Source organism: Malaya genurostris, chromosome 1 (genome assembly GCF_030247185.1).
Source record: "Malaya genurostris strain Urasoe2022 chromosome 1, Malgen_1.1, whole genome shotgun sequence".
Classification (NCBI taxonomy): Eukaryota; Metazoa; Arthropoda; class Insecta; order Diptera; family Culicidae; genus Malaya; species Malaya genurostris.
The window spans coordinates 93,734,603-93,745,568 of record NC_080570.1 but is presented as its reverse complement, the minus strand read 5'-3'; the positions used below and the strand labels follow the sequence as shown (position 1 = coordinate 93,745,568).

General features: G+C 37.0%; 1 protein-coding gene across 2 annotated transcripts; it reads right to left on the bottom strand.

Annotated features, from left to right (window-relative positions):
* Positions 1–5,910: 5,910 nt before the first annotated feature.
* On the bottom strand, positions 5,911–10,236 carry LOC131425094 (pre-mRNA-splicing factor ATP-dependent RNA helicase PRP16). 2 transcript variants are annotated; one of them, XM_058586683.1, is made up of 6 exons: positions 10,015–10,059; positions 9,457–9,958; positions 7,098–9,400; positions 6,902–7,043; positions 6,387–6,813; positions 5,911–6,323 (listed from the first exon to the last, which is right to left on the bottom strand). In XM_058586683.1, exons 2-6 carry the CDS (start codon positions 9,951–9,953, stop codon positions 6,156–6,158), a joined length of 3,537 nt encoding a protein of 1,178 aa, XP_058442666.1. In that variant the 5' UTR covers positions 9,954–9,958; positions 10,015–10,059; the 3' UTR covers positions 5,911–6,155. The 2 variants fall into 2 exon arrangements, with proteins under 2 accessions (XP_058442666.1, XP_058442665.1); XM_058586682.1 differs by having other exon boundaries at positions 9,457–10,236.
* Between the last annotated feature and the right edge of the window lie 730 nt (positions 10,237–10,966).

Sequence of the window (10,966 nt, the reverse complement as noted above, 5' to 3'; positions counted from 1 at the left end):
CAGGTCCACTGTGTTTCATTGATTTGCACCGCACGAAAAAAATGCACTTTCGGAGCAATTCGCGGGCAACTATTTTGCACCCGATTTCTTTTCAGAGCAGCAAGCGTTCAAACCAAACTTTACAAAACCGTTTCATTGATCAACTGTCAGGGCAAAACACTGGCACCTAGCAAGTGGAACCAATGAAAAACGACATAAGAGAAAATGCGCACTCTTTTCTAGGAAATTTCTTAACCGATTTTTAAAAACTAATGTCGTTTTTCATTAAGAACACTCGTGGAGTGTTTTGCTCGATTCGTGCACTTTTCGTGCAGGCGAACAATCAAAACAGGTGCACTCCCTCTCAGCAGGTGGTTGTATGTTGTTGGTCGTAGAGCGCTTATTGAACGACATATACTGCACGAAATATTCGTTCAGTTTGCTGGAACGGTTTGTTGTTGTTTTTTCTCTTGCAAAAATAGTGTGAAATCTAGGTGTTACCCTCATATAGAAAGGAGATTTGTTGTTATTCTACGTGAAGTAGAAGTATTGTACAGGTATGTAGTGTTAGTTTAAAGAATAAGTGGAAAAAACTTCTGAAATTGTCCAGTAAAACTAGTCCAACGGGCTCCAACTCCTCATATAAAAAATGGCTCAACAATGGACCTCTTTCTGCTAGGTTTGTAGAACGAATTAAATGGCATTCGGTTAAACGGTCTGTTTCAAACACGCGTAAACGAAGGTCCCGTGTTGGCCTCCTGTTGAACGATTAATTGGACGTTCATTGGACCAATGGTTCAACGTATTGGACCAATGAAGGACCACCGTTGAACCTTTTTTCTAAGAGGGCTGTGTTTCATAGGTTTGCACCGCCCGAAAAAATGCCTCTTCGGGACAATTCGCGGGCTACTTTTTTGCACTCGTTTTTTTACGAGACGCAAGTTTGAAAACCAAACTTTACAAAACCGTTACAATAATCGGTTGTCAGAGCAAAACACTGGCACCGAGTGAGTGGAATCTATGATAAACGACATAAGATGCCAATAAAAGGTTTCGAAATTCTTTAAAAAGTTCCCGAAGATTTGATCTGATTTTACCGACTTTCGGTTCCGGTATCACAGCGCGATAAGTGGAAAGTTTTTAATTTCTTGAGTATATTTTCACAAACGGTGGCGAAACGAGGTGCAATTTTTTATAAAACTCACTGATAAATTGATCTAATCGGCAGATCTTGTTAGTTAATGGATATAAGAATAAATTTTGGCTTTCATTTTCTTAAAAGGTACTGTGCAAATTTATTCAGATTCGACTTCTGGCTCCGAAGTTATATGGTGATGAGTGCCCAAATTTTTAAACCGTTATACAAAATGACGGTGCAAAGCCGCTACGTGCTGGTATGGAAGAAGAAAACACCACCGCCATTCAAACGAAGCACGCAATGTGCTTTATTCAATCTCGTATTGCGTGCAGGGTTTGCGACATTTAAATCTATATTTTTCTATATCGGGGGATCAAAATTCGGTATTGAAAATCTGTATATGAAAATAACAAGAAATTAAAGCGCAACGAAATGAAAAAGTTATTAAATAGAATCTAAAAATAACAGCTACTTTTTGTTTACAGGTAGCGTTATGTAAAGTAATTGGCAATCATTTCTTTGCACTATCTTACAATATGACCAAGGCCACCATCTTTCCATATTATCAGAAGATATTTAAGAAAACATAAAGAATTACGCTTAAATAATTGTAAGAAAAGTTTAAAATGATAAACCGTCATTAGCAAATGGAACCATTTGTAGTTTTAACTATCCTTGATATTCTCTTTTATTCTATTTGTAACCACTTGTTAGTAACATCACAAAATCATGGTAACGAATCTATTCTATAAAAGTATACTTATTGCCTTTCTCATATAGTAAGTTTAGTGTGCAATGCAAAATGAAGAAAAAATCTTATTAACTTGACATAACTATTCCCAAATTGAAAGTTTATACCCAAAGAAAGTTTCTAATTTTATTTCCAAAATAAATTTTCTTCATAGAATCTTACAGTGATATTTTTGAAAATATAAGTAACATGAGAAAGGCCTCATTAAACCAAAAAAAATTATTAAAAGATTAAAAATAGTTGTTTTTTAATTTATAAAAACTGTTTTTCATCTTTTTCACGATACTATAAATGTAATCTTTCAAGTCATTTTCTGTGTCTGTACAGTAAAACAGAGAAAATGGATCATTTTTTCAACCGTTGTGAATGATCTTCTAGTGTATTCAAATGACTTTGAAACTGTAACAGTTTCAACTGAAATTCCGCACTAAATCGATGTTTGATTTTTGGAGAAAGATATTGTACAGATAGATTTTTCCGCCAAATACAGATTTTTGGAAAAAAAAAACAGTTGACAGCACTGGAGAAGATGCGGACTGAATTGTCAATTCGTCTTCTTTTCCGATTTTGCACGTTTTCTTGCTGATTTTCAGCATTATAAAACTGAATATACAAATTTAAATCTTCATGTTTTTCGGATATACAGAACTAGTAAATAACGAGTTCTTCTTAGAATTCCAACATAAACTGTTGAAATTCGCTGGAAATTAACAAAACGGCCTACCTTAGTCAGCATCATACATTCTTCTAGCTGGACTGTAGTGAAATGGCTGAGGGCGCCTAAATTTTACACTAACATTCATAAAATGAGCGAATATTCAATGACATTTATAATGTCACTGTCAATCGGATTGATCGAGCAGCCAACTCAGGCGAAAATTCTAGCACTGAACCGATCGAGCACTGAAAAATCATGCAGTCGAGTAAGAATTCATTACGCATTCCATCATTTTGATGATGTAAGTGACTGCTTCGCGCTCGAGAAAAATGCTCCGAACAGTGTTTAATATCGTAAAGAATTTCACAATTGGGCCCTTCTGAATGCCACAATTGGGCCCTTCTGAATTTCTTTTACTGAAACATGCTAATCCGAAATGAAATAATCGACATCAAAAATATGTGAAACATTTTTTGGGAATATCTAGACTAATACTGAATAAATTTAATTTTTGATTAATTATGCAGAACTGAAAATGTCGAAGCAAGTACTGTAAAAAAGTTATATGTTTTCCAATCATCTAGAGAAATTTAAAATCTATGTTTAAAAAATATAAAATAATAACTTTAGTATCACCGAAGGTACAGCCATTTGAAAATACCGTTACGACTGTTTTTGAGGCTTGGCGGTTGGTGTAAGTAAAATAAGCATGGATGGAGTGTTAATAAATACCGACTTCGTTCGCAGCTTGCTCGTGCAGCTATGCTAAAAACATTAAAGAAGAAAGCCGTAGATTTATTTCATACTTTTCATATCATACGCCTATTGTATTGATCTGTGGAAGCTTATAATCGGTTATGAACGCTATACCTACCTTAACCATATCAGTATCGCATCCAATGATAACAGGCCAGCCTGGAAATATATGGCAGAAGTCAGCGGCATGCACCGGAATTCGAATTCAACTCGTCACTCTCCAACACGGACGCCTTCATAATAGGTTCTTTTCAACTCGCCATCGTTTTTATTGAGCGCTAGTTTGGTGAATTTGTCTCTTTTGATGCAAAAACAAAATTGGCTTCGTACCACTTCATCAAAAACACTTTCAAAATGTTGACTGAAAGCAATGGAAGTAAGATCAATAGAGTTATCTATAATAAATCGTTTGATCTCGTCGTCTCCCTTCAGGGGCTTTTTACAACATGAACTGAAACAGAAACTTTAAATTTAAGACCTATAGTCTAAGCATCAGTTATATTGATTGGCAGAAATTCTCCACCTGCGCAATGGTCGTCGAACAAATCAATTTGAATTATCCTGGGTAAGAGTCTGTAACCAGAATCGTAGCTGTAAGACTACTAAAGGAGAGTTCAAACAGGCGATAATATAAATCTTTTTTCTGCTCCAGAACAAGGATATTGTACTGGATCGGAAGGAAATTCGAAACCAAAGATTCCAACATTGAGGTGAATATTTGATTAGATATTTCTATATTTACTTGCGACAACCTTAATTTACACATACCATTATTTGAAATATTTCCATTCTGCATATGCGCATTTCTTTCATAATTATTAAAGGTTGAGTAAAAGCAGACCCTGTCAGCTTGGAGCGATCTCAATCTTCAGTTCAGCAACGCCATCGCACGGTGTCTCATTCAACATGTCATGTCAATTGTATGGATGCGCAGTGCTGCTATTTTGGCGCGTACGAATTTGACATTTCTCTCCCCTACTTCTATGTACGTGATTCGATGCTGACTCGCCTGAGGGCGCCATGGTCGCAAAAAAGGATGTTGCCAAAGATTTGTTCGGGAAATGTGAGAGCTGGATATCTTGTTAATATGATGTCTTTGGTAATAGCAAAGACATCATATTAACAAGATATCCAGCTCTCACATTTCCCGAACAAATAATTGGCAACATCCTTTTTCGCGAGCATGTCGCCCTCAGGTGAGTCCGCATCGAATTTCATACATAGAAGTAGGGGAGAGAAATGTCAAATTCGTACGCGCCAAAATAGCAGGGCTGCGCACCCATACAATTGACATGACATGTTGAATGAGACGCCGTGCGATGGCGTTGCTGAACTGAAGATTGAGATCGCTCCAAGCTGACAGGGTCTGGTAATAGTGAACATTTGTGTATTTACAGATGTGGTTTGTGTCTTGAATGATCATAGATATTTCACTCCACCAGACCCTGTCAGCTTGGAGCGAAATCAATCTTCAGTTAAGCAACGCCATCGCACGGCATCACATTCAATATATCATGTTAATTGTAAGGGTGCGCAGTGTTACTATTTTGGCGCGCACGAATTTGACATTTCTCTCCCCTACTTCTATGTACGAGATTCGATGCGAACTCGCCTGAGGGCGCCATGCTCGATAAAAAGGATGTTGCCAAAGATTTGTTCGGAAAATGTGAGAGCTGGATATCTTGTTAATATGATGTCTTTGAAGCTACTGATTGATTCACTGAACATTATCTCTTCAAAATTAAAGACAAAAATAAACAAAGCCCCACTTTTACATACCGATGAAAGGTAGACTTCTTGTTTTCACGTATTTTTGGCCGATTTTTAATATATAATGCAATTTGTTTCATTAAGAGGTTAACCTAATTAAGTGCTAAACGCACATAACAAAATTGTTTTCTTCACGTTTCCTCTTCGAGCCGTCAAAGCGTATCTCTTTATGTTGAACTGTTATGCCACCTAATTCAACATAAACTGACGAATAGAAGACAAAACGTAAGGAAAATAAATTTGGTTTTGTTCCCACAGCACAAAATAATGTTAATCCCGGGATGATCAGAGTTTGAGCTTTATATCTGCTTAGTGGTTTATGTCGAACAACAGTTCAACATAAACTGCTATGCATTGCCGAGTCGAAGACGAAATGTAAAGAAAATAAATTTGTTTTAATTCATGGAAAATAAAATTAATTCTTTTTTGTTTGTTTAGGGATTTTTTTAACTTTGTCATTCACGTCCGTATGAAATTAATTGAAATAACCACAGAATTTGTATTTTTTTATAAAAAAATCTACTTTCATAGTTAGCAAATAATACATAATACTTAATTTTACATCAGAATCTTATCTTTTATTTCGATCTCACAAATTTGTAGAATCGCGAGCTTGAAACTTTACCTAAATTTATGTTTGTAACTAACCTGTTCAATGAATTTATCATGAAATCGTCTGTCTAGGAAATAGTAGAATAATTAAAATTCATAGAAATACTCAGCATTTCAATCAAGATATGTGTTTAAATAACCAAATATAGCAAGAGCAAAATGTCTGATTTGAAGCTTCTACTAAAATATTTATAGAATCTAGCCAGATCTTCTTTTGTCACTATTTCAACAAAATAATTCGTAGTATAAAACCAAAATTCAATCATATTTACAACATGCTTCTCTCTGTGTACAAATGATGTGATTTGATTCTGTATTGTGGTCTAAAGTAAGAACGAGCCTTATGGAATTTCAATGTTTAGGTTTGTTTGATTCTGAACCAATAAGTTAACCATAGACATTAATGCATCAACAAACAAATTGCCTTCATGCCAATAATAAATGCTATAACATTTTATTATATATTGGCAAAAAATCTATAGAAAAAAAACTTATAATCCAATCCGTGATGGCGTTCGTCTTGGTGTAGCTCCGGGAGTGACGATTTCTTGTTTTATCATTTGTTGTTGTTGTTTTTCTGTATCCTCCTGCTTTTGACGCTCCATTTGCTTTTGGGCCATTTGCATTTGAGATTCCATCTCGTGCAAATGTTCGGCAGCCTGTATTTATATGGTAGAAAGTGTTCTGTGATTATACTACGCAATTATGACTTTATTATATACCTGTTTTCGTTTCTCACGACTGCTCTTGCCAGTTTCCTTGACCGAGAAGAACATAGGACCCAGTTCGGCAAGCCAAAATCCATCTACGGAGGTAGCGCACTGCATATATTCTTTGGCAGTCATTACAAGCTCGTGATAGACTACATAATCTGGAGTTGTACCGAGCCCATACAGAGCTGAAGTTGGATGTAAGTAACAAGGCATTCCTGTACGTAGGTTGACATACTCTCCGATACCTTTCAACCGCGCTGCCTGATAGAAGTAAGCCGAGCAAATACACTTCCTTACTACATCCCAATTGGTACCACAGGATCGCACATCGAGACGTTGTTGTACGTAGATATCTTTGAGTTGTTGCCGAACCTCTCGCACTTTGCGCATTGCTTTTATGTGTATGAAATGCTCGTTGCACCAGTTAGAAGAGTATCTGAAATTATCAATTCTGTTATAAAAAGTGTCTAAATATTTCATAAATTTTATAAACATAAGATAAACAAGATGGTTTCATATCATACTTGTTCATTTTCCATTGTTGGTACACATTGAGGTAAGTTAAATGATCCGACTCTGGTACTTGAAATTTTTCCCGAACGTTATCAGCTTCTTCTTCTCGGCCCTTTGGCCGGTAGAAAATCGATGGAACCGAAAGCATAGAAACTGAAAAATGAAATGTTATCAAACGAGCGAGTTGAAATTTATTTGTTCCTATACCTATAATTAGAATTTCAGCACTACATCCCATTTGATTAGCAACTATTAACATTTGGCACTGCGGTGGGTCAAGTGGAAACTCTGCCATTTGTCTGCCTAGAGGAGATAGTGCACCAGTATGATCGAGAGCTCCCAAAATCCACAATTGGTACAGTGAATTAAGAATGTTGTCCTGCGGGGGTGGATCCATGAAATGGAATTGTAGCAAATCAACGACGCCAAGTGATTTTAGTAGTAGCACTGTATTTGCCAGATTTGTTCGTTGAATTTCTGGTACAGTTAGGGCAAGTAGTTCATCTTTGTACTGACGCTCAGTATATATACGAAAAGCCTGTCCAGGGCCTGTTCGTCCTGCTCGTCCTGAACGTTGATTTGCGTTTGCTTGTGAAATAGGATAAATTTGAAGTGCATCCATTCCAATACGAGGGTTGTATACTTTTAGCTTACAATAACCGGAATCAATCACGAATATAATACCATCTACCGTTAATGACGTTTCAGCGATATTTGTAGCAACAATGCATTTTCTCAAACCTTCTGCAGATCTTTGGAAAATTTTGGCTTGCAAATCAGAAGGCAGCTGTGAATAAATGGGAAGAATAGAAAGCTGAGGAGCATTGTCGATTTCGGACAACCTCTCTGCAAGCACTTCGCAAGTAACTTCGATATCTTCTTGGCCGGGCATAAAAATTAGCATATCTCCTTCCAACTGCTGAAGATGAATTTGAAGAGCTTGTTTAACTGCTGAGTCGACGTAATCTTCACAGACATTTTTACTGAACATTACGTCCACAGGATATGTTCGACCCGGAATTGTAAAATTTGGAACATTTCCAAAGAATGTTGCAAATTTAGTGGCGTCCATGGTAGCAGAAGTAACTATTAACTTTAAATCCCTTCGCCTGGCAACGATATCTCTCAGTAAACCAAACAAAACATCAGTCGAGAGCGATCGCTCATGAGCTTCGTCCATAATGATTGCTGAATAGCCATCCAAATCACTATCTCTTAAGCTTTCTCGTAGCAGAATACCATCAGTCATGTACTTGATTACGGTTTTCTCTGAAGTACAATCTTCGAATCGGATGGCGTATCCTACTTCTTGTCCTAATTTCGTGTGCATTTCATCTGAAACCCGCTTGGCCACCGACATTGCTGCCACACGCCTAGGTTGTGTACAACCAATCATTCCCAGGCGACTGTAACCATCTTCATGTAAATATTGCGTTAATTGGGTCGTTTTACCACTACCCGTTTCACCAACGATAATAACAACGGAATTCTCCCGAATTACGTTCAGTAAGTCTTGACGCACTGCAAAAACTGGTAACGAACGTCGTTGTTCATAGATTGGTTTTTTTCGGTTGAATTCTTCTTCGTTATCTTGTGCTTCCATATGATGTGCAAATTTCTGATCTTTACGATAGTCTGCCGTGTCTGTGTCAGCATCATATTTTGCATCTTCGTCGTCCTGCTTTTTAGCAATTCCCATAATGGCACCAAGTTTTGTTCCACTTAGTTCCCAATGCTTTTTCTGTGCCTTTTTTCGTTCTTTTTGTTCACGATAAGTTCTAACAAGCTGGCTTCCTTTTCTTGCCACTATTGCCATATCGGATGTGGCATCCTTGACTGGAATTACAGGCTCTGGTTGCTTGGTGAATACAATACGTCCATCCAAAAAGGGCGGTACTGTATGATGTACGAGTAAATGAACACGTTCTATTGCTTCTTCATCAAAGTCTTCGTTGAAATTTATTGACATGACGACACCCGATGTCAAAAGTCGATTCTTTTCCCAAAGTTCATTATCTTTATTTATTTGTCTTTGTTGGGCAGACATTCTCTTAATTCTGCGCTGTTCCAGTTGCTCCTCTCGCTTCTGTAGATACTCTGAGCTAGTTCCTGAAAACGGATTGTTCTCTTCGTCGTATCCTTCACCTATGCTATACCATTCGCGGTCAAGACGAATTTGTTCTTTTTCCCAGAGATCTTTATCTTCATCGGTTTCCCATGGAATGCCCTTTCTAGTTGCGTAAGGAGTAGCGCCAGATTCCTTTCTATCAGGAGCCCATTTATTATATTTGTGAGCTGGGGTGGGTCTTGGCGTATCATCTTCTCTGTTGCGCCGAGATGATGATGGCCGATTATTCTTGATCGATTCATATTCTTTAGAAATTTTTGGTGTTGGATAATCCCAGGAAGATTTTCGTGAAGTTGAAGGTTGTCTGTCATCGTCATCCTCCCATCCAAAAGCGTCCATTCGGCGATCAGTGCGTGGTGTTTTAGGTTCATCTTTTAAATGCCTGAAAATAAAACTGACTTCAATCTACGAGAAAAAAAACAACTTATTGATGAATACCCCGATGTCCTATAAGATGACTCCTCTCGATTACTCCTTACACTACCAGATGAATACTTGAGCCGTGTTCGATGCTCTTCGTGGTCATTTTCTTTTTTTCTTGACTTAGAAGAAGCATACAAACCTTTGTTGTGGTCATCTTTGGATCGTTCTTCACGTCGCTTCCTAGCTAAATCACTAACTCCCCCAGTATATGATGGCGTTTCTACTGCCATTCCTCTGTACATTTTCTTCAAATTAGACCCAGTATTATTTTGTTCATGTCTGTTGGTAGATTCATAATCATCAATATCGTCGCCATCCGAGTTTTTAAACGATAGACGAGCTGCTTCTTGTTGTTTGCGAGTTCGTTGAGCAGCAGCCAATTTGTCCAATCCTAGTAGCGAAGGTTTGGGTTTTTTAAATACGTCCTTATCCGTATCTTTCTTTTTGATTATTAAACCGCCTTTTCCATTGAAATTTTCTTCGAGCTTACACACATCGGAAAACTTATCCATGGCGGCTAAGATATAAGTAATGATAATATAATCTGCACTGTATAAATTTATATTTGTATACTTTGTTATTGAAGTTTAAGAAAAGTCATGTTACTAGAGATGCCAGGTGAAAATTTCAAATATTTGCAGGCAGGGTTGCAAAAGTCTGTATATCTAAAAAAATCTACAGTCAGCAAATATGTCTTGCTGGCAGCAATTTCTCATAAAATATGACACGCAGAACTATCTTGGCGAGCAAAAAAAAAGGCGGCAATTCCAAAAGTCTGTAAATTTGGACGAAAGTTTGCGAAAACCTCGATTTTTAAAAGTCTGCAAAAGTCTGCCCAACAAAAAATGTCTGCAGCACTATACACGAAATCTTCAGATTTACAGACAAATCTGCAGATCTGGCATCTCTGCATGTTACGGGGTTGGAATCAAAGTTGTCAAGTTATTTTTTCAAAAATTTGTCAAAACTCAAAATTTTATCTGGATTTATCTGGGTCTGCAATATACAAAGAAATTTTTCCCGGGCTTTATTTTCAGTGAGCAAAAACAATAGAAGTCCCCACCTATCGTATAGAAGCCAAAACCGTAAAGATCTAGCGAGATCTGACAAAATCTAGGAAAATTTGGAAAATCTTGGAAAATTTGGAAAATCTGGCAAAAGATCTGGTTAGTTTGAGTGTCTGACGAAACGAGAAAAATCTGGCATATGCCAGACAAATCTGGCAACCTGGCAACGCTGGTTGGAATCGGGCCTCGGGAGCAGAGATGCCAGATATTTTCATAGCAAATCTGCATTGCATTGGATATACAATCTGTATTTATCTGTTTCCATTATAAAATTTATATTTTTAAATGAAATAATATTGAGAAAATGTTATTCTAACATTCTATGGTTTTAGGATGAGAAACTTTATGAGTGATCAACATTCAATTCACTCTACGACAACATTAAATATTTGTAATTTTTTCATTCTTCTTCGGAATCAACAATATATAATTTCAATACTATATACTTTTGCAATGTG

Coding starts and splice junctions, on each gene's coding strand:
- LOC131425094 (XM_058586682.1), bottom strand. CDS start 9,953: ATGGATAAGTTTTCCGATGTGTGTAAGCTCGAAGAAAATTTCAATGGA. Junction 9,401..9,456: donor TCATCTTATAGGACATCGGG/GTATTCATCAAT, acceptor TTTTATTTTCAG/GCATTTAAAAGATGAACCTA. Junction 6,814..6,901: donor CAACAATGGAAAATGAACAA/GTATGATATGAA, acceptor TGATAATTTCAG/ATACTCTTCTAACTGGTGCA.